Raw genomic sequence first — 23,516 nt, forward strand, 5'->3', positions numbered from 1 at the left:
GGGTTGGAACCCAGGGGCATTCTATCTCTGAGCTACACTCCTAGCCCCATTTTTTATTCTTTATTTTGAAACAGGGTCCCACTGAGTTGCAAAGGGCCTCACTAAGTAGCTGAGGCTGCCCGTGTACTGCGATCCTCCTGTCTCAGCCTCCTGAATGCTGGGATTATAAGCGTGTGCCACCACGCCTGGCTTAAGGGATGGTGCTTCTTAAAGAACCAGGAGAGCTGGACGTTGGTGGCGGCGGTGATGCACACCTATAATCCCTGTACTTGAGAGGCTGAGACAGATTTGAGGCCAGCCTCAGCAACTTAGACACTATCTCAAAATTAAAAAGGACTGAGAGTATAGCTCAGAGGTAGAATGCTCCTGGATTCAACCCCTAGTACCAAAAATAAATATATAAATGAATGGGGAAATAAATAAATACATAAATAAAACAAAGACTAGATCCAGGACACAGGGATGGTAGGATGAAGCAGGGCTCCAGCTGTGGGCCAGAACAGCCCAGGCCGGCACTGCTCCCATTTGTCTGGGAAGAGCAGGTCTCCCTCCCCCTCTCTATCAAGTCATGGTGCCAACCAGCAAAGTTGAATTATTAAAACTCCCTTCTGGGGTACCTCATGGATTTCTCTCCACTGAGATTCAGAGCAGAGGGGCGGCGGCTCCCGCCACACAATATTAAAATGTCAGGAGTTTAAGGCCTGCGTTCTTTGAGTCATAAGTTATCAGCACCCAGTGAGGGCCGACAGAATGCCTCCCTTAAATTATTAAGCAGAAAGCGTCAGACTGTAATATTTTGCTAAACCAAAGTACAGACACAGACAAAGATGTCATTTCAATATTTGAAACCAGCAAGTTTAATTTAAAATAAGAGCAAACCAATAAGCTCAGAACATAGCGGCGTATGAGAGGAAAATTATACTGTGAGAGGGGAAAAAAAGTGGAAGGACTTAAGAAATTTATAAAAGTAATCTCCAAGTGGAAATTAGAAATCAAGGCCTAGAAACAGAATAACACAAAAGAAATATTACTGTCCACTTTCTAAATCAATATAACACTGCTCCACGCCGGAATTACCATGGTAACTCAAGTAAAAAGAATCAAGCAATTCTTATTATTTCAAAATAAAATCACAGCCTGAAGCCTGGGTTTTATTACAACCACTGATAGATCGCTGGCTTGTATTTATCTGAAATATTGCTTTTCAATCAGTTGGTTTATGAATGTACACAGGCCTCTCACCAGCCCACTTACTGCCCCGTTTTGAGGAGAGGGGCCAACCAATGAATTGATTCCCGCCTGGCTGAATCTGCATATCTGCCTGGCTTAAGTTAGCTGTGCTAACCACAGAGCTTCACCCCCTTTTGAGCAGTCCAGTGACTTTGTAGGACAGGAAGGAAAAGCTAGGGGAGGCAGGTCATTACGGTTGCTCTTGGAGGAATGGGGCTGGGGGTTAAAGGCAGCCTCCTGACAAACCAGCCCATAGCAATCTCCCTCCTACCCCAGGTCATCCTCTGGAAGGCTCCCTTCACCCACCCAGCATCCTTTTCCCAGACCCTGTCTGACATCTGGACAAGGGGGCAGCAGAACACGGAGAATGAGCCTGTGCTCTCTAGTCAAACCGCCTGGGTTCATAGGCAACTCTAGCACTAGAAAACCACAGGGCCTGGGACCAATTACTCAGGCTGTATAGTTGTCTTATTCAGAAAATTAGGATAATAACTATCTTCTTCCTAAGGCTCTTTGGGTACTAAATGAGATCATACGTGGAAGATGCATGGCGGATTGATTACAAACATGGCTCCCATCTCCATCCCTTCTGGTATCTATGCCCTTTGTAATATGACATCTCATCTCCCACCTTCCAGAGCTGAATCTGTTTCCCTGACCCTTGAACTTGTGCCGGGGTGGTGGTTTATTTTGGCTGATGGAATGCAGCAGGAGTAACAACACCCCCATGCCAAACCTTGGCCTCGAGAAGCCTTACGCGCTTCCACTCTTTCTGGACCCTTCTGTGCCACGGGAGCCGGCCAGGCGAGTCACCTAGATAATGAGAGACACACGGTTCTGCCACCCCACCATCCCACTGAGCAACTACGCTCCATCATCCAGGTGTGAGCAAGCCCAGCTGGGATCAGAGAAACTGCTCAGCCAGCTCGACCTAAATCACCAGCCCACAGATTCTTTAGCTAAATAAATGCTTATTGTTTTGAGCCTCTGAATTTAGGGGTGGCTGGTGATGCAGCAATAAGTTTTATACACACACACACACACACACACAGCATGGTGCCTCACAATTTTGTGTGTGTGGTACTGGGAATTGAACCTAGGGGTGTTCTACCTCTGAGCTATATCCCCAGCCCTTTTTATTTATCTGTGTGTTTTTTGAAACAGGGTCTTCTTAAGTTGCCAAGGCTGTTCTCAAACCTGTGATCCTCCTCTCTCAGCCTCCCAAGTACTGGGATCACAGGTGTACGCCACTGTGCTCAGCTCAAATCACTTTCCAGTAAGGGTTTGATGAAATGAAACATACTGCTTTTATGACTCCTAAAGACTGGGAAGCTGAAGCTAAAGAGATCACACTGTTCCTGTTCACAGAGCAATGTAAATTCACACACTATGAGGCTTCCTGGTGTACTGTGTGTACATAGACAGTAGGTGCTGGTTAAGTGTTGCTCCCATTGTAGAGATGAGGAAACTGGCCCAGTAAAGTGTCTGGCGCCACACAGCAGTGAGCTGGGACTAGGACTCAGGTCTTCTGAATCATGCCAGCAGACTGCATCTGAAGAGAGCAGGGCACTCAGGGCAGCACAGTGGATATCCAGGGGGAAAAGCAGGAGGCTGATGGCTCGACCCGGAAGGCCTTCGCCTGGGCATCGACTTCCACAACCTGGCCCAGCCTGCCCACTCTTCTCACACCATTTACTCACTGTGGGCTCCTCAGAACACAAAATCACATGCCCCAACCAATGAGAGACCAGCTTGTTGCTAGGTAGATGTTTCTCTGAACATGGCCAACTAGAGGAGAAAGCCATGCCAGACAAGGGGACAATGGGGTCAAGGGTATAGAGGCAGATGCTGGGTCTACAGGGAACACCAACCAGCATGGACATAGTGGACCTACCTAGCTTAGTGATGGAGGTGTGGTCAGACCAGGGCAAAATGCCAGGGTAGCAGAGATTGGGTCAGTCTGATTGTAATGAGCACCAGGAGAGAGATAGTAGGTGGGTAGGTCTAGAATCCCAGATGAATGCAATCCAGTGGTGTGCTGAGACATGCTTAACCACCGGCTCTCCAGGGAAACACCCTGCTTTGTCTCCAGGGTGTCAATATTCCCCCCATGGCTGATTTCAAGCTACTGCGATGATGTCACTGAACTCAGAGTTGGGAAGAGAGTCACAAAATCAGCTCTTGTCAGCCATTGCAAGCTGACTCCATGGTCTAGTCCTATTCTGAGTCTGGACCTGCCAGGAAACCTCACTTTAGCAGCACATAGGAGCTAAGCTTGGGGATGGGAAGATGTCCTGCAATCCTCACTGGCCTTCAGTTCCATGCAGTGAGGTGGGCAGGCAGGATGAGCTTCGCGCCAAATGCACCTCTGGGGCTTTTTCAGTCCAAAAGGCCTAGAACAGGTTAGTTCCCATAAGCACCAACATCTGGAGACAAACCACATTCCCAGGGCCAGCAGCAGGCTAGTGAGGGCCATGAATGGGGGACTCAGGCAAACCATCCCAGTCCATCTGATGTTCCCTGTTATTAGGGCTTTCTAGGACCCAGCCTTGTCATGTACTGGGGCCAGGGCAGAGGGCGTAGCATCTGGGAATGGAACCCAGAAAGATGCTCAAGCTTCGGGCTCTAATTCCTCATGTAACCCTGGGCAACTCTCTTCTCTTCTTTTCAACTCCAACCTTCCTCCCATAAATGCAGGGACTCGCAAAGAGTGACTGTGGAGGCCTTTTTCTGCTGCGACCTGCCTTGGGCATCTGGACAGTGTTGAGAAGTGAGGCCAGCCTGGCGCCCATGCAGTGGTGGCCAAGGACCACAATGGGACGGGAGAGTGAGAACATGATGCTCCTCAGTGAACGAGGCCCTGGACTGGGCCCAGAACTACTTCAGATCACACTGAGACCGAGCAGGGAGCAATGTTGCTCCATGCAGCTGTGAGGCTTCCAGTGGATCAAGCGTGTATATGGACAGCATCCCATTTAATCCTGATAACAATTCCATTAGACGTGGATATTCTCATTGTAGAGATGAGGTGGTATAGAGGCAAAGGTACAGAGGCAAAGCAATCTCGATGTTGAGTGGGCATAAAAAGTAAAGCCCCAGTGGACATGGCAGACCTGAGTAGCTTGGCATGGTGGTAGAGGGGAAAGCAGGTCTAATGTTACCTCCTGGCACCCTGGGGCACCCATGCCTTCTCCTCCAACTTCTGTTCTCCTCCACCTTCTGTCCTAACTCCTTCCAATATTCTTCTTTTGTTTTTTTCATTTTTGCAGTACTGGGGATGGAACCCAGGGGCATTCTACCTTTGAGCTATACCCCCAGCACTATATTTTTATTCTTTATTTTGAAACAGGGTCTCACTAAGTTTGGAGCACCTTACTAAGTAGCTGATGCCACGAACCTGTGATTGTCCTGTCTCAGCCTCCCAAATACTGGGATTACAAGTATGCCTACCACACCCAGCATCTAATCTTCTTAATCACCGTGGGTCAGCACTTTCTGGGAGGATCCTTGGCTTCTGGAGATGAATCCAAACATCTGTGGCCTTCCCGCTACATGGAGCTGTACCCCTCACAGAGGGGTACTAACTGTCTGGACCTACATATGTTCAGAAACCCAATATGGCTCATGTCCCTCCCCCCAGCTTCCCTTAGCTACACCTCCACTGCTCTGTCTTTTGCTCAAAGATGACCCAGCCAATCCAATCTCAGCCATTTCCCAGCCCAGGTCTCTTTGAGCTGGCAGCCCAGTTAGGCTGTGACTGAACTCATGTCTCCTTTGCCCATGACCACAGAGGGTCAGCTGCCAATGCTTGCTGGCAATCGTCTGTCTATTCCAAGGGTAAGAGACCAAAATAAACCTCTTCTGGGTCCTACTCACTAACGGGGCCTGCTGAGAGGCTCCTTAAATGGAAGAGGGAGAGTCTATCCCCTGGTCTGACTCTAGGACACAGGATAGGGGAGTGAATCAATTCTCAGGAGAGATGAGAGGCAGGCCCCCAGCTCTAGGAAAATATACATTGCCATGTGCTAAAAGCATCTTCATAGGACATGTTGAGGGAGAGAGAGAGAGAGAGAGGGAGACTGATTATGAACAAACAAGAGGAAAAGGCAGCCCCCACAGCCCCAGAGGCCAAGTGAGTAGCCACACCAGCGCTGAGCCCCGGCACTCAAAGGGTGAAGCTTTTAGGCAAGCAGCGGCCAGTGATCTCAGCTTCCCCGTCCTAATGCTCCTGAAAGGCTCTCTCCTGCTCCCTGTAATTGGGCATCAGTAGTTAATGCAGTATTGACTGCATTACACGCTCCCGTGCCTCCCCTCGCTAATGCCAATTGCATCACCTTGTACAGTCACCGGCTTGCTTAGCCAATAGCCGTTAAAAGCAATCCAAATCATGAATCATATGGGAAACTTTTAGCAAGACACCGCCATCCAAGGAGACAATTTACAGTTGAGTTAATCTGGGTACATTAGCGAGACATGGATTCTGGACGACAGACCAATTTATGTTGTTTCCCTGTCCCCCCACCCCCCGACTGCTTAGTGCTTGGTGTGGGCAAATGAATGGAAAAGCAGGGAACCAAGAGAGGCACCTGGCTCTCTACCCAGGCTCCAGGAGGGGGTGGGGGAGACGCGTCTTTACAGACTCTGCCTGGCTGAGTTTGGGCAGGAAGGGGAAGCGGCTATACAAGCTGCTCAAGGTTTTCGATGCCTCATTCCCAGAAATGAGGAGGTGCTGCAGACGGAGGTGCTGGATATGGCGGCTGCAGATGGAGACCCCCCCCCTACACACACACACACATACCCACATATACCTCTAGGCACCAGGTGAGTGCCAGTTCCCAGCCTCACCCTGCCAGCCTTACAAGGCCTTCACTAGCCCTTGACGGGCTGCAGTGCCCACTGGGCTATGCCTTCCTGCCAGCCGCCTGGGGTTTCTGGCATTAAACCCCATCAGCGCTCATCCGCTGTCTCCATCACCGGACCACACTCTGCATGAGAGGCCCCAGGACTCTGTACTCTAGAGTGGGCTATCCTAGGAGGTTGCTGGTAGCCCAGCCAAGGACAGTCAGTAGCTGAGGATAGCCAAGCGCCTGCCTCTTAGATGAACCGAATCAGCTGTGGGGGCCGAGCTCCTAGCCTAGCGGTCATTAACAATTGAAGACTCCACTGTCTCGTCCTTCTCAGCCCAGCTCTATTCTCCTTGAGCATTTTTGACTTATTAAAAATGCTCCAGGAAGTCATGTCTAGTGTTTAGCTCCACGATCTGCCTGCTGCTTCCTGTGGTCACCCCAGCCATCCTGCTGGCATTTCACAGTGGTGGTTTAGGCCCAGACCAGCCCTTCTTCTGCATGTACCTGAAAACACCCCAGGGCCCCAGCTGGGTGCCCTCTGCATCCTTCTTATCCAGGCTCCCAGGACTCAAGTTTTCACTGTTCTGTGTGTCGCTACTCAAGAATCTCTTCTCCAGTAGCCAGGGCCTTATTTGACTTGCTGGGCTCAGTGTAGAAATTCGCTTTGCTCCAAATTCGACCCCCTCCTCCAGCCAAAGCCCACAGTCTGGTGCCAGCCCAAACTGCAGGTGCCAGGAGAAGGGCCGTCTCTCCGGGAAAGTTGGAGCCCAGCTTCCTTTCGCTGACAGACAGACCCGGCAGCGTTTAGAAAGCCCGGACCCTGAGTTCCAGTAAAGTGGAGCTAGCTAGGCCAAGAACAAGCATCCAAATGAAAGCAATTAATCTTAAAACCCGAAGTTTAACCGTTTGCAAAACAGATCTTTCTGTCTCTGTGGTGACCCTTTACTGCTCGACCTAATGGATTACTTTATTAATAATGCACTGTGCTTAAAAGCAAAAAAAAAATTTTTTTTTCTGACGATTCAATACTTCAGAAAGTCTCTTAAACCCGTTGCTACGGCAAAACGATTGATATTTTATTATCTTTCAGAAGTGCAACATGAAAGCCCTGCAGCCCAGCAGAGGGAAAGCTTTGGTCCTCGGCAGCTGGCAGACCTGACTTCAACCAGAGGAGCCCCAACCTCTCCCCGACAAGATGTTGTCAGGTGGAGAAAAGGCACTGGGGGCGGCTAATAGGAGTCTGGAGTTCCTGCTGCAGCCAGACAAAGGGTGCTAGGTACAGCCCTGAGGGAAACGCCCCTTAGGACCTAGGGGACAATTGCTGCCACCCAGCTCCCATCGCCACCTGCCAGGAGAGCATAAGTGTACAGGACGAAGTTAGGTGGTAGGTGTGGAGGGACAGGTGAGTGTATCCAAAACCTTTTCCCTCCCCCAATAAAGGTGCCACCTTCAAAGTTTCCTGGAATGAGGAGAGGCCAGTCTTCTAATGGGTAGAGTGTGGATTTAGGAGCAGAAAGGTTGCTTTTGGAGAACAGCTCTAGACTGATCAGGATAAAAATTTGGTGGCTACTGAGAACCCCAGCCACTTGCCTTTCCAATGCTGTAACGGCCCCCAGAGGCCAGGAGCTTCAATGGTAACAGACACCATATTGTTAGACTGAACAGGTAGGAGACAGAGGGGCATCTCGGCTCTCCCATGCATCTCTGGGAGGGACTGGGGTGACTGAGGCACACTGCATTCTGGAGGTCCATTCACACTCAGAGCTCATTTGAGACCCTTAGTATTATCACAGAGCCCAAGGTGCTAGGGGATCCAGACAGAATTCTAGCTCCAGACTCTGGGCGGAGGTGGGAGTGCCATCTTGTTGGCAAACTGAGAACAATCTCACTGGTCAGAGACCTCCCATGAACTAGACTCAGGTCCTCTGGACTCCTGGCTTAGGTTTGGAGGGTGGGGAGGCAGGCATAATCTCAGCTAAAAGTGCACCCTGATCTCCGCATGCTCCCCTAAAGACGAGTCCTCCCAGCCACCAAGGGAAGATCATCTGCACTGGTTTCTGTCCTTCATTTTTACAGAGAGGGAAAGAGAAGTCTGGAGATGAGCATGATTGGTCCAAGGTAACACAGTGGTTAGTGATAAAAGAAGCCAAATCTAGCTGGGCATGGTGGTGCATCCTTGTATCCCCATCATTTGGGAGGCGGAGACAGGAGGATCCCAGTTCACGGCCGGCCTCAGCTACTACTTAGTGAGATTCCACGCAACTCAGTGAGACCCTGTCTCAAAATAAAGGATAAAAAATAGGGCTGGGGGTGTAGCTCAGACGTAGAATGCCCCTGGGTTCCATCCCCAGTACTGCCAAAAAAAGAAGAAGCCAAATCAAGGCCTCCTTCCTCTCTATCTGGCCTGACCCCATATCCCTTCTTCTCCTTCCCACTCCATGTAAATGGCACCAGCTCAGTTCTCTGATGGTCCACACGGCCTTGGGGAGGGGGTCTGTGAACAGAAAAGTGGATACTAAAGATGATATCACACTACAGCCAGCCTAGAAGCATTTAGTTCCCCCTTTCCTCTCTTTCTACACATATGCCAATAACTGGCCTTTATGGGCTTATCAACCCCAGGGCTCCTCTATGTGTCAAGACAGACACTTAAAAAGCCCTCTCTCCGCTGATGCATCCAAAGGTGTAGGTAGGCCGGGGCATCAGCACATGGTAGCAGCAAAGTGCACATCCTGTGTGACCTTGAATAAGTCATGTAACTTCAAATCTTCAGCAGTGATCGCATCATTTCACCTCTGCCCCAGTGAGCAGAGGGCACGGCACAGCAGGAGGATAGCCACGCATGCCCACTGGCCCCGGGCAAGCCCACCCTCTCAGGTCCTTCCCAGAAGCAGAGGACCAAAGCAGCACAAGTGCCAAGGTTCACGATAGCTCTTCCTACCATACCCATGGGCCACACCAGCCTCGACTCCAGGGCACAAGGGCCGGGGGCTGCCAGGGAATGGCCAATCTCTGGACCTGGAGGGGGGCTATCTTAGGTCGCAGGACACGGACTGCTTTTTCACCCCCAAAGGGACTGGGAACCCCAACCTTCCAGGGGCCACTCCTGCAAGACACTCCCAGTCTTTGGGGTTTGTGTGACCACCTGCTTGCTCTTGGCTTTAGCAGCCATGGGCTCTTGTGTCCTGACCTCTCCATCCTGGGGTCACCGGGGGTCGCACGGAAGTTCTTGGCCACAGAAGGCCCAAGCCACACGGGGCTCTCCAGCAGGAGTGCGACTGGCCTGTGTGGCGGAGCACTTTCTTCTTCTGGGCCAAACTCCTGCCTCCAGGCTCAGGGAGACAGAGAGTGGGCCGAGGAGGCGCAGGCGTCTGTGCTCTCCGAGTCGCGCTCCTGGGCAGCTGTCCCCTGGAGGGCCCAGCCGGCCTTCCCCTGGCGTGCCGGGCACCCCAGCTTTTCGCGCCGTCCGCCCGCTGGCCCCAGGGTCGGGAGTCCCCGAAGCCTCTGATTTGCTCGGCGCTCTGCGCCTCTCGGGTTACGCGCGGGCGCGAGGGTGATGGCTGCGGTGAGCAGGGCAGCCGCAGAGACCAAAGGCTCAGCGCGAGCCGCCGCGGCGCGGAGCTCGGAGGGCAGCGGGAGCCTCCCCGCGGCCCCGCGGCGCAGCGCTCGGCGGCCGCCGCTCGCGGCCCGGCCCGGGGCTCCCGCCGCCCGCGTCCCGCCCGCGGCCCAAGCCCAAGCCCCGGCTCGGCCATCGCTGCGGAGCCCCGCCAGCGCGCGCCGTGCCCGGTGGGTTCCCGCGCGCCGCGGCGGGGGCGAGGGGTGCGGGGCGCCGGGACCCCTGCCCGCCACCTACCGTCCTCCTTGTCCAGCACCATCATCTCGGGCGCTCCGTGTCCAGCCGCAGCTCGGCTCGGCCGGGAGGAGGGCGCCGGCTCCGGGCGCGCTTGGCGGGGCGGCCGGTCCTCGGGCAGCGAGCGGGCTCTAATTACCCGCTTGTCCGGCTCTTAACCTAGATTGCACTCAGCTAGAATTACATTCAGGAGTGAAGCACTTCGCAGATACAAAAGCAGTGTCACCTACTTTTGTGCCTCAGAATTGCAAGGAACTACGAACTGCAATTTAGAGAGAGAGAGGGAGAGGGAGAGAGAAGGGGAAAGAGAGGATCAGAGCCGTTTCTTTGATTCTCACCTTCTAAATGGCTCAATTTGCCCAGTATAATCTGTCTTAATGTAATTGCATTTGATAGCTCATAACCCTGGCTCTGGCAACGACACAGCTTTCAGCCTCATAAAGTGTTTTCCCCTCGGATTTAATCTGAATCTCAATCTAAAATTATATTCAAAGAGATGGGGGAATCTCGGCGGCCGTCTCCCGCTGCCTTTCTCCCTCAATGTATGAGGTTTGCACTCCTGCTACTGAATAAATGCACACATTTCCCGAGGCCCCCCTCCCTCCCGGGTTAATGGGGAGTGGAGACGCGCGGCTGCCCGGCTCCGCAGCGCCACCTGGAGGCCTCTCTGCCCCAGCTCGGCGCTCGGCTCCACTCTGGTCCCAGGATCCTGGTCTCCGCTGTCAGTCTGGCAGAACACCCGGGTCTGTTATCTCAGCCTCTTGGCCTTGATTTCTGCATCCTCACAGGAGTCATTTTTCTCTGATCTTGTCCCTCCCTTCCTACCAGTTCTGTCTGAGGTTTCTGGTTGATTCACGGTTTAGCAAAATGAACGCTCTGCGGGGCACAAAACCTCTCACTGTGAGTCCTACAGTACTACCCCTGGTCACAACAGCCCTCCAAGAGCACCCGATGCCGTGGAGAAGGGGAGCTTGTCTCGGCCGGCCTTGCTCTGGTTAAGAATGGCATGGCCTGGGAGTCGTTGCTCCTTCCACGTTTATTGAGCATATATTTTATGCCAAGCACTATTCTGAAGCACGGAGAATACAAGCAGTGAACAAACCAGAGATTCCTGCTGCTATGATGGAGTCGGCAATTCCTGGTCTGTAACTCATAAGGCGGAAAGGGAGACGGTGTCTGTCGCTTCTCCTCCTGTACCCTGCTTCTCCTCAGAGCCCTGGGGCCAAGGCTCAGGCTGCCTATTCCAGGAAGGCCACCTACTTTTAAATCCCAAGAACTTTTGCTCCCCCTTGACAAGTACAGAGCTCTGGGATAGAGTGGAAATAATGCTTTTGCTTCAGCTCAAGAAAGGCTCCAGACAGATGTGCTGGAGGCTTGGACCTAGCTGTTGCTTCTGAGGATTGATCTACACAGGCAAAGAGAAGAGCACTGAAGTCCCCGAAGGGACAAAGGGCCACCGGATATGATTCCATCCCATCTCTGCCACTGTACAATGTGGAAATTAGCAAGCTACTTTCTCTCCCTGGACCTCGGTTTCCCTGTGTGTGCAGTGGGAGACCGCACCTCTGTCTCTAAGATTGCTTTGGGGAGCCAATGAGATAATGCATGCAAATGTGCTTTGTAAACTGGTGCTCTGGACAATGCAGGGGTTATCTGGCACAAAGGAGCCCTAGAGGTGAGGTCTGGCCCCTAAAACCCTGGGAGGCCCCAGTGCTTGACAGGGGTGGAGAATTGGGAGCCACTGGTCCGTCTTCTCTTCTAGGCAGGGAAGTCAGGCTTTGAGGAGAGAGAGGAGCTGCAGCTTCTAATGAGATGCCTCATCTGCAGCTCAGAGGGTTTCGCTTTCCCCTTCATCTTGAATACTTAATCCTAATAGTCCTTGAGTATATTTGATGTTAAATATATCATTTTGCTCAGACTCTCTGTCCCTCAGGACTGGAAGCTTGATCCCTCCCAGGCTGCCGCAGCCAGAGCCATGCCCTCAAGGTCTGGGGGCAGCTCTGACACCACTGTCACAATCACATTCGGTGGCAGCCCCCGACCCTGACCTGTGCTGGGGGCCCGACAGTGCAGCAAACACAGGGCCTGGCAAGGGCAACTTCTTACTGTAGAGCCCTCGGTGCTGCCTGGAGACACTCACTCCATGCGGGCTGCAGCCCTACTCCAGACCTACAGGGACACTTCTCACTTTGGGAGGCTAGCCCCGACCCACAAACCAGGACTTAGCTAGCTGGGCTATTTCCTACTCTTGACCATGTGTTGGGCCTCTTTGTCCCGACATCAACTCACCAGAGCCTCCAAGATATCCAGTTAACAGCCACATGGCTGGCATCCCTTGGGGGAGTCGAGATCCTGTGTCTCCAAGCCTGGGGTGCTGGGCAATGGCTGCAGAAGCAGGTAGGGCACGCCATCAGGGGGCTGGTGATTATGTGAGGGCATTTTGTGCCCATAGGTGGCTCTCTCTGCACCCCAGCCATGATCATGGCACCCCAAACTGATCTGGAGAGAGGCCTCCAAGGCTGGTTTAACAGCGATGCTGGCAAATCTCAGAGGGTTTGGGTGGCCTGAGTTCCCAGCTAGGAAGGGACCCTGCGGGGTTGACAGAGCCAGACAGGAGCCGCACTCATTGGACAGCCTCCTCCTTAACACCCAGGTACCTCCCACCCCTAAGCTAACTCCCACCCAAGGGTCCTCCAGGTCGAGGTCACACCCACAACAATGGAGTAATCCTCAGATCCCCTGGGGCTGGAAGCCCCAGTTTTCACCCAACACATTCCACAGGTGATGAGTATACTCTCACTTCTACATGCCAAGAGTGCTCCAAACTGCTCTCGAAGTGCCTCTGGGCACAACAGGGAGGCCAACTGATCAGTCTCCAAGGTTACTTCAAGGAGAAAGGGGATGCTACTGGCTGCCTTACAAATTTCTGGGCAGGTCCCAGCACTTTGCCCTTATCCCTGGCAGAAAAATCTTGAGTAAGGGTTCCTGCGCTGGGGTGGGGGACTATCTCACCCGCTAGAAGGGCTTGGTGCCTAGGGCCTGGGCAGACCAGATATTCCAGAACTTGCCTTCAGTGGAGGCTGTCAAGATGTGCCTCAGCCTACGGGCCTCGCTCTCAACACAGAACAGCTGTCTCCAAGGTGGGGTTACCGGCTGGCATCACAAGTGACACTTAGAGAAAGAAGCGTTCAGGGTGGCAAGGGCCCCTTCCCCGTGGCCACTACAGTTTACACAACAGCGTGAACCTACAGTCTTGGCAGTGCAATGGGGATGCCTGCTGGCCACGTTTAGATGCCCTGCTCAGCCCCCTGTGTACACAAAAGCAGCCGATGCACAGGAATTTGCAATCAGCTAGTAGAAAAGTGCACAGTCGGCAAACTTTCCTTCTTTTCATTTCTACAGAGCCCAGACCAGCCTTCTAAGAAGCTGTAATCATAAATTGTTAGGCCTTTTAGAAGCCTAAGCCGAATCTGTACCCTAGAAAACCCCTAGATAGAGCCCGACCCACTACTACAGGTCGGGGGGGGGGGGTGCACTGGGACTAAGGGATTTCCAGTGCTCCAGGGAGGAAGGCCAGTCAGCTAGACCCTTTCCCTGCAAATCAGCAGTTGCCTCCCAGACCCAAATTCTCCAGCCTCCTGCCTCATGCTTCATTCTCCAGGCACGAAGGGACTGCCCCAATGCCTGGCAATGGCCGCACTGGCCAGCCAGAGCTCTGAGTTCTCTCAACAGACAGGCAGTGGATCCAAGGGGTAAGATCCAGATTTTTGTGAGGCCGGAAGCTGACTGCAGTTTGGAGTAAAGGTTCTTTAAGAAAAGGGATTCAAGATTATTGTGTGTGTGTGTGTGTGTGTGTGTGTGTGTGTGTGTGTGTGTGTGTGTTGGGGGAGGGAATTAACCCAGGGACATTCTACCTCTGAGCTACACCCCCAGCCCTATATTACTTTTATTTGGGAACAGGGTCTCTCTAGGTTGACGAGAGTCTCACTTTTTACTGAGACTGTCCTCGAACCTGCGACCCTTCTGTCTCAGCCTCTCAAATACTGGGATTACAAAGTGTGCACCACCATGCCTGGCTTTCAAGATTAATTTTATCGCAAAATTACCACCAGGGTTCTGGCAACTGAAAGACGTGGGGAACTCCAAATTTCATTAGCTTCAAGGTAAATCTGTCTCTGTTGGAGCCTGGCATTTTGAGCGATGTGGTCCAGCCACCTACCTTAGCCAGCAGGCTGAGTGACAGGCAGGGCGCCCGTTCTGCCCAGCCCTGCTGGGGCAAGACACTCCGCCCCTCCCGCAGCTAGGAAGGCCCAGACCTGTGGGACCCCAGGACTGCGGTCTCACCCCCAGTCCTCCCGGACTTGGCATCCCCCGGGAGGATTCCTCCCGCAGTAGGGTGCCGAAGAGGACCTGCAGACGCTCGGGAGGCTGGCTGACCGCGGGCTCTGCCGAGGGGCCCGCGGCGCGGGTCTCAGGGGCGCCCCGGGTGCTGCAGGCGGCAAGAGCCAGCGAGAAAGTTCCCAGCCCGAGCGTGCGGGCTGGCGGGCTCCGGAGGGCCGACGAGACTTCCCAGTCCCGGGGGGGGGGGGGGGCAGGCGCGGCGCCCGCCACCCCGACACAGTCACACCCGCGCGCACGTCCAGCCCGAGCTTCTGCGGAGCCGCCGATCGCGGGGCCGGCGCCGGGGCCGCCCCTCCTGCTCCCGGGTCCCTGCACCCGCAAGCGCGCCGCCCACCTACCGTCGTCGGGGTCCAGCACCATGGTGCCCCGCCGCCCCGGCCGGGCGCGGGCTGGGGGCGCAGAGGGGCCGCGGCTCGGGCTCCCGCCGCCGCCCAGCGGGGCTCCGCGCCCTGCGAGCCGCGGCCGCCGACCCGGCGGACCCCCGGGCCCGAGCGCAGCCCCAGTGGCGGCGGGGGCGGGGCGGGGGCGCGGAGCAGCCGCTGCCCGGGCCGAGCGGGAGCCGGAGCGGGAGCCCGAGCCGCGGGGTCTGCGAGCGCCGCGCTCGCCTCGCCTCGCCTCCGCAGAGTGAGTGCAGCCTGCCTTTCCCAGGGCCCCGCAGATTCCCCTGTTAATTAAATCAATTCATTATGCTCAGATCTGATTAGCGGCCCTTCCCCCCTTTGAATCAATTATTCAATACACAAACATAATTGCTCGGGCCAGAGGTGCCCGCCATTAGCTTATTTAACTCCAAGGACACTAATTACCCGCAGGGCACGGGAACTTTTCTCATTAATTCTGACAAAACACAAAAGCACAGCCAGAGTGTGTGCGTGTGAGGGACGCTGTGCATGTGTGACGGCGTGCCGGGTGTGTGTGTGTGTGTGTGTGTGTGTGTGTGTGTGTGTGTGTCCGCAGGCCCCAGCGAGGGCTGGGGGTGGGGAGTGGGCCCTGTGAGATTCTGACCGTGCCATCGCAGCCGGGGCGGGCGGTCTTCAGCCTGTGACAGTGTCGCTGTGAGTGTGGGACTCCGGTGTGATTGTGAGGCGCAGGGTGAGCGCCTGTGGCTGGGTGTAGCTCTCGCTGGGACTAGGGGCTGAGGCTGGAGACTCAGCATCCGAATGCGTCTGAGATGTGAAAGTGTTTCCGTGTGTTGCCCTGCGACTCCCCGCCTCCTAGAGCAGGCACTCCTTAGGGTTTCTTTTCTCTTTATTGCTGGGTCACAGTCTCTGCAGACTCAAATCCGCAGGAGAAAGTACAGACCACAGAAGAGTAATCAGGGGTGATCAAGAGGAGTTATGCCATCCGGAGCAGGACTGGGAAGGGGTATCTGCCCCCTCTCTAGCTGGGCTTTGGTTCCCACCCCGCACTTCACTACCCAGTGCTCCCACAGTTCCCATCCCGCTTTTCCGATAATGCCCCCCTCTCCACTTTTATCTTCAAGTCCCCCAACCCCCACTTCCACATATGCTGACACTCAGGCACACTCCCCCAACTCCCCCATACTCAGTTCCCGCCCCGTCTCAAGCCTGTACCGAGGGTGTGCCTATGGTTGACCAACTTCTCCACATTTTACCTCCCAGGAAATCTCTATTGAGAGAGTAGTGAGAGAGCCCAGAGAGGCAGGGACACAGAGGGTAATTGATTCCCCCAAATTAGGTTTCTGCTTTCTAAAGACCAGTATTGTTCCTGTTCTCAATGTGCACAGAGGTATTGAAGATTTCCTTTTTGTTTCCCTGGGCAATGAATGAGCTTAATCCATTTGGCTTTATAAATCAGGAAACTAATATTCGCTCCTTCCATAGCAGCTTTTTAAAAAATTTAATTGGTGGGGGAGGCGCAGTTGGTCACCCTTATGCTTGTCCCCAAGCCCCCACTTACCAAAACACATTCTGATTGAGGGTGGGTGGGTGGGGGGCTCAGGCTGATTCTCCTGCCCTTCTCTATCCCTGCACATAGACCCATAGAGTGAGTATCTGGGAAAGTTTGTGAAATGATTGCAGAATTATGTTCAATTTGGTGAAGAAAGGGGCAGTGTTCAGAGGGATTCTTCAGAATGACCGCCCAAATCAGCTGCTTTTACTTCCCTACTAGTTCTGAATCGCTGAGTGTAGTCGTGCCATGCTCAGATTTGGCAAACCTTCCCCCTCATTGTCCTGACACACTAGCATCTTCTCCCTGGTGCCAAGGTCTGACCTTGCCCCTTTCCTGCTTAAAAAAAAATCGCTAATGGCTCCCCATGGTCCTCAAAATAAAGTCGTAAGTGCCTGTTAACTCAGATTCCTTGAGATCTGAGGATGGCTGGGCTACCACCAACACCCCTTGCTTTAGTTCAGCTAGTGTCTATGGAGTCCCATCCACTCGTGCTCCTGTCTTGCCAGCTGAAGCACTTGCAGGCCCCCACCCCAGTGACTCATCTCTCTAGTCCCTCCAGATAGAGGCCTTCCCGGTCTCAGGATCCTCTGAGGAAACAGCTCCCTAGGTCCCTCCAAGTGGGTGCCCTAGGAAGGCTAAAGATGCTGAGTGGTATGTGCATTATTCCTTTGAAGCCCCGGGTATGACATCAGTCCCTGGGGGCCGATGAGCTCTTCTCTGGAGGGGGAGGGCTCATAGGGTGTCAACAATCTACTAGGTCACCCTAGAGAAAGTGGGAACTGAGGAGCAGGGGTGGGAACTCTTTTTCCAGGATTTAAATTCAAGAATGGAGCTCAGAAAGAGATCCCCTTGGCCTATATGAGCTACAGGACCTCACAGAGATGGCGTGGGAGCTGAGCCCTGGAGCATGCTCCCTCTGGAGGCCCAATGCTTTCCCTGTTTAGTGCACTGTGCAGCCAGACAGGGCCACTGCCTGGATCTGGTGCTAGCTGGCCCTTGTACCAGAGCATCTGGCCAAAAGGGGTCTGAAATTCTGCCCCCTCCCTACCCTCCAAGCCATGTGTTTGGCATGGGCTGCACCCACCCAGAGAGGGCACTTTTGCTAATTTGCACAGAAGTGCCATATGGACTAGCATGGCCCTGCAACTGGGTATCCCTGGCCAGTTCACACTCAAAGAAGCCAGTCCGAGGGGTGATTATCCAGCCTCGTAGCTCTGGCCCTCACTTCTGGCAAGAGCCTTGCATTAGCTCTTAAAAGACTGGTCTCCTGATTTTCAGAGAGGGAGAGAGCGAGAGAGAGAGGGCGAGAGAGAGAGAGAGAAGTTTGGAGAGCTTATCCAGGTGTTGCAACAGATGCCCAACACCATCTGTGCATTTATAAGAGGCCTTGACTCCTAGTGGAAGACTCTGAATCAGTTCATAACTGGGACTGAGACCTGGACAGACTTGTCATGAGCACCAAGGTCCCCAGGGGGCTGGGATGAAGAAAGGCAATGGCAACGGGGGAGGTGGAAACGCTTTCATGTGTGGACTAGACTGAGCAGCAAGGCCTGGAGTTTGGAGGATGCAAAACTCCAAGGATGGTGCAAGGCTGGGCCTGACCCACTCCTGACCGGCACAGAGGACACAGGTGCAAATGAGGAACTGGGTCAGAAGGAGCGCTACAACTTTGTTATGGGAGCATCCTCTGAAAGACTCAGCCAGTGGAAGCTAAAGTGTCACCTTGCTGGGCCAAAAGAGAAAAGAGCAACTAAGTCAGCAACTTGGCGGCACTGGCCGCTGGAGCAAGATGCCCAAGAGCATCAGGCAGCACTCTAGCTGAATGGGAGGCACCATTCACCCTGCCCGCTGAGCTCCACCTCTCAACCCTGAGACTATCAGAAAATAACGCTCCAGAACCAGGAAGCTAGTGGTGTCCAGAGAATATTTGAGTTATCCGTGCAAGTATTCCTAGAAGGTCTCACAGGGTTTTGAAGGGCAGGGCCCTGGAAAAGAGAATTGGAGCAACAGATATGGGGCTAATTATTGTAAATGTATGAATTCTGGTACTTGACATTTGTACGTCCTTCATGCTCTCACTTGTCTCAGCTGTGTGATGGCTTGATGGAGAGGGTGTGTGAACAAGAATGGACCAGAATGGACCCGAACCGCAGCAGGGGAACAGCCCCATCGCCACAACCAGCCTCCCCTGGTGGCAGCAGAACCCAATCTTATAAGTGTGTTCTGCTAAATGAGAAGAGAGTGGATTTTGCTATCACAAAACAGATTGTGTGAGTTAAGTTAAAAAAAATAAAATATAGCCAAATGCTGTTTACAAGAAATACTCCCAAAACAAGGTGACAAAAAAGACTGAAAATAAAGCAATGGGCAAAAATACACCAAGCAAATGCAAGCAGAGAGGTAGTAGGAAGAGCAATGTTAATGTCAAGCAAAGCTCATTTCGAGGCTAAAAGTGTAAACTGCTCAAAAATTAAGAAGTGTACTTTTTCTTTGTGATACTGGGGATTGAGTCCAGGGGCATTCTACCTCTGAGCTCCACCCCCAACCAGATTTTGTATTCTTTATTTTGAAAGAGAGTCTTACGAAGTTGCAGAGGGCTTCACAAGTTGCTGACGCTGGCTGTGAACCTGCGATCCTCCTGTCTCAGCCTCCCAAGTACTGGTCCCAAGTATTGAGATTATAAGGGGGTGGGTGCCACCATGCCCAACTAGAAGTATGCTTTTAAACTACTATCAAATCAAAATGGAAATGATAAATTATCTAGTAATTTAAAAAACAGCACATCTTTTACAGTTGTGGCACATGTCTGTACTCAGAGGGAAAAGTGTAGTGTGAAACGCTTTTCATGTTAAAAAACAAAACAAAGTAAATAAACTACATATGCAATCTAAGAAATTAAAACAAGAACAAAAACAAGCCACATGATTGTAATCCCAACACTTGGGAGGCTGAGACAGGAGGATCGCACAGGTTCGAAGACAGCCTCAGCTACTTAGTAAGGCTTTCAGCAACTTAGACCCTGTTTCAATTGGAACCAAGGCCACCACCATCTCCTCCTCCTCCTCCTCCTCCTCCTCCTCCTCCTCCTCCTCCTCCTCCTCCTCCTCCTCCTCCTTTTGTAGTACAGGGGATTGAACCCCTGTACTACAAAAGGCTGCTTTAGAGCTTACACCCCCAGTCTGATTTTATTTCTTATTTGGAAATAGGGTCTCCCTAAGTTAATGAGACTCTTACTACTTGCTGAGGCTGTCCTTCAATCTGTGATCCTCCTGTCTCAGCCTCCTAAGTACAGGTGTGCACCACCATGCCCAGCTAAGACCTAGTTCTTTGAAAAGACCAATAAATTTGAAAAATCCTTCCAGGCAAACCTGGCTACAAAAATAAAGAAAGCAAGAATGTGCACTATTCAGTTTTTTAAAAGAGAGCTATCACAAGTACCAAAAAAGGTTAAAGAACTGTAGCAACAGCATGTGTAAGCCTGTGAAAATAAATGTGGACACCCAGAGGGAATGGATGACTTCTTCAAGAAAAGTAGAAAACTATCAAACTTGAGCATAGAAGTCAAAATTCTGTATGGGCCAATAAATAAAAGAGATTTAAAAAGAAATTAAAACTCTGCCATTAAAATATCACAAGGCACCAGATGCTTCAGAAATTCCTCTTCAGGATATGGACCCGAAAGAATTGAAAGCAGTTTCTCAAAGTACTCAAAGAGGTATTCACCTCTTTCATAGTAGCATCGGTCGTGTTAGCCAAAAGATGGAAACAGCCCTCTTCTACATGCATGGCCGAATGGATAAACAAAATGTGGCGTTTCCAGACAATGAAATAGCATTTGAAAAGGAAGGAACTCCAGACACATGCTACAGCATGGACGACTTGCGAATGTGATGCTAACTGAAGCAAGCCAGCCACCAAAAGACTAATACGGTATGATCCCACTTCTACGGCGTAAGTGGAATATTCTGACTCACAGAAGGTGGCTTCCAGGAATGTGGAGGAGGAAGGAAGGTGGATTTGTTGTTTAATGGTGATAGTATTTCAGTTTCGAGATGAAAGGAATTCTGGAGATTAGTTGCATAACAAAGTGAATGTACTTAATGCTATTCAACTATACGCTTAAAGTTGGATGAGATGGTGAATTTTATGTCATGTGTATTTTATCACGATTAAAATTTTGGAAAATGGCAAGACATAGATTATATTAAAATAAGTTTGCCGGGCGTGGTGGCGCACGCTTGTAATCCCCGCGCTTGGGAGGCAGAGACAGGAGGATCGCGCAGGTTCGAAGCCAGCCGCGCTGGCTTAAGAGACCCTGTTTCCAAAAATAAAAAAAGTATAAAATAGGTCTGGGAGTGTAGCCCAGGGTAGAAGGGCTTCCAGGAATCCCAGTACCACCAAAAAAAAAGTAGATCATTTTTAATAGTGATAAAGCCATAAAATACCCAGTAATAACTTTAGAACAATAATCATCACATATGTACAGTTTTTCTTTGAAGAAAGTTATAAAATCATATTGATGAATATATAAAAACATGGGAACATATAGAAAACAGCTATATTTCAGAAAGAGACTTTTAAAAATGCTAATTCTTTCAAAATTAACATATTCAAATAGAATTTTATTAGAGCCCCAAATAAAAATTACAGAACTTTAAAAATCTAATTTGCAATACATTAAAAATAAATATCTGAGGATAGTTAAGAAAACACATATAAAGAAAAAATATGAAATAAAAGGACTTGTTAGTCCAACATGGTAGCGTACGCCTGCGATCCCAGTACTTGGGAAGCTAAGCAGAAGGAGGTCTGAGGCCAGCCTCAACAACTTAGTGAGATTCTCAGCAGCATAGTGAAACCCTGTTTCAAACCAAAAAATAAAGAACTACTGGGGATGTAGTTCAGTAGTAAAATACCCCTGGGTTCAATCTCCAGGACTAAAATAAATAAATAACAAAGTTGCAGGGTCAGATAATAAAACATACTATAAAGCCATCATAATCCAACAGTGTGGTGTAAGTGGCGAAGAGACAAATAGATCAGAGGACCAGAGAGCCAACTATTAAATCTAAGCACAGAAAGGAATTTAATGTATGACAAAAGATGGATTTCAGTTTATCAGAAGAAAAAAATAATGGAATTGCCCTCTGCAAACATTTCTCCAAGGGAGATAAAGAAATAAGCCAATAAATACCTAAAGAGATGTTTATCAGGGAAATACACAAGAAAACCACAATCATATACCACTTCACGCCTACCAGGGAACTAGAATAAAGTAATTCAGGTAATCACAGATGGTGGCTAGGATGTAGAGAAATCGAAACCTTCACATACGGCCGGTGGGAATGTAAATGGTGCAGCCATTTTGGAAAACAGCCTGGCAGTTCCTCAAAGAGTTAAACCTAGGGTCACTGTAACCAGTAATTTCCCCACTAGGTGTATACCAAGGAGAATTGAAAGCATATGCCCACGCAAAAATGTGTGCATTAATGTTTATAGCAGCATTATTCACAATAACCAAAAGACTGAAAAAAATCTAATGTGCATCAACCTCAAAATGGATATTATTCCATCACAAAAAAGAATGAAATGCATGCCCTAAGATATACGAACTTCAAAAACATTACGCTAAGCAAAAAAAAAAAAAAGGCAGTGACAAAAAACCACATATGCATACCTCCATTTATATAAAATGTTGAAAATTTGCAAATTTATAAAGTCAGAAAACAGATTAGCCAGAAAATGAAAGTAGCAGCGAGGTGATAGCTAATGGTGTAGGGTTTATTTTTGAGGGATAGAAATGTCCTAAAATTGACTTTGGTGATTCATGTACCTGTTACCATACTAAAACATATTGAACTATATACTCTAAATGGGTGAATTGTATGATCTATGAATTATAGCTCAATCAAGTTGTTTCAAAAATTTTGCTACCAAAACTGATTTTTCATCTAAAAGAAACAAGTGAGATCCATATTGCCTCCAAACATAAAAATTCCGCCCCAATTATTTATATATTTTATCATAATAAAACATGAAAATATTAGAAAATGTTAATGAAGTTGAATGTAAAAACATAAACTTGGTAGGAGTAAGAAAAGAAAGATATATTTGATTTTTAAAGACTTAGCAAAAGATACCATGAACAATGGAAAACTATTAATATATTGAGAAAATACTTAAAAATTTGTGGGAGTCAAAGGGAAAATATGCCTTATATATAAAGAGTTTCTGTATATCCTAAAGAAAAGACAAATCCCAAAGAACAGTCCATGCAGAATGGGAGAGATTTATTTATTTATTTATTTATTTTGGGGTGGTGCTGGGGTTCCTGGAAGCCCTTCTACCTCTGGGCTACACTCCCAGACCTACCTATTTTTTTCTATTTTCTTTAAATTTGGAAACAGGGTCTCTTAAGCCAGCGCGGCTGGCTTCGAACCTACGTGATCCTCCTGTCTCTGCCTCCCAAGCGCGGGGATTACAAGCGTGCACCACCACGCCCGGCAAGATTGGGAGAGATTTAAATAGCCCATAAAATACATACCCTCATTATTAGATGGGAAAATGCAAACTAAAGCGACATAAATCTTTATTATGTAAATTTTATCAGATTTTTTTAATGTAAAAGTGTAAAATGTTCAGGGGTATTAAAATAGTGAGAAAATGGTTATTCTGAATTGTTGCTGAGCAAGTAATAATTTGGGGCCGGCAACCTGGCACTATCTGTTAATATTTAAAAAGTGCATGCCTCTTGACCCAGAAATCTTCCTTTGGGGAATCCACTGTATGGAGAAAATCACCTATGTATAAGGATAACCCTGCAATGTCAGCAGTGTGTGTGGTGGCAGAAAGCCGAAAACTCTTTGAACACGATTGAACACACTGTTCCCTGCTATGGAATATTATACAACTATTAAAAGCGAGTCCCTGCTGTATGCTACTGACAAAGCATACAGATATAGCAGATGTACTGTTAGTGAGAAAAGTTAGCAAGCAGGATTATCCAATTTAAAAGAATCCCTCAGCTGTTTAGAGAAACATGGAGAGAAGATGTGATAGGCTGTCCGTGTTCAGACTGTCAACATTGGTGACCTTAGCAAGTGAGAATGGATGGTGGGGGAGAAGGGGAAGGTACCCACTTTTAGAATCTTTTTATTACTTATGACTAAGTAATTCCTAATTTTGAAAACTTAGAAACAAATTGAAGAGTATTTTTTTTTGGGGGGGGGGTGTCTGGGGATGGAACCCAGGGGCATTCGATCTCAGAGCTACAC

General features: G+C 50.2%; 1 protein-coding gene across 1 annotated transcript in view; it reads right to left on the reverse strand.

Moving 5' to 3' along the window:
• The window catches only part of LMO1 (LIM domain only 1), a gene marked incomplete at both ends in the record, with an annotated part of 35,113 nt that extends 25,158 nt beyond the window's left edge, over positions 1-9,955 (reverse strand). The window contains one exon of the mRNA XM_080697392.1: positions 9,931-9,955. Within this exon, the coding sequence (XP_080553518.1) occupies positions 9,931-9,955 (25 nt within the window). The remainder of the gene's footprint in view (positions 1-9,930) is intronic.
• Positions 9,956-23,516: the final 13,561 nt, after the last annotated feature.

The sequence above is a fragment of the Muscardinus avellanarius genome (assembly GCF_963383645.1).
Source record: "Muscardinus avellanarius genome assembly, chromosome: 1".
Taxonomy (NCBI): domain Eukaryota; kingdom Metazoa; phylum Chordata; class Mammalia; order Rodentia; family Gliridae; genus Muscardinus; species Muscardinus avellanarius.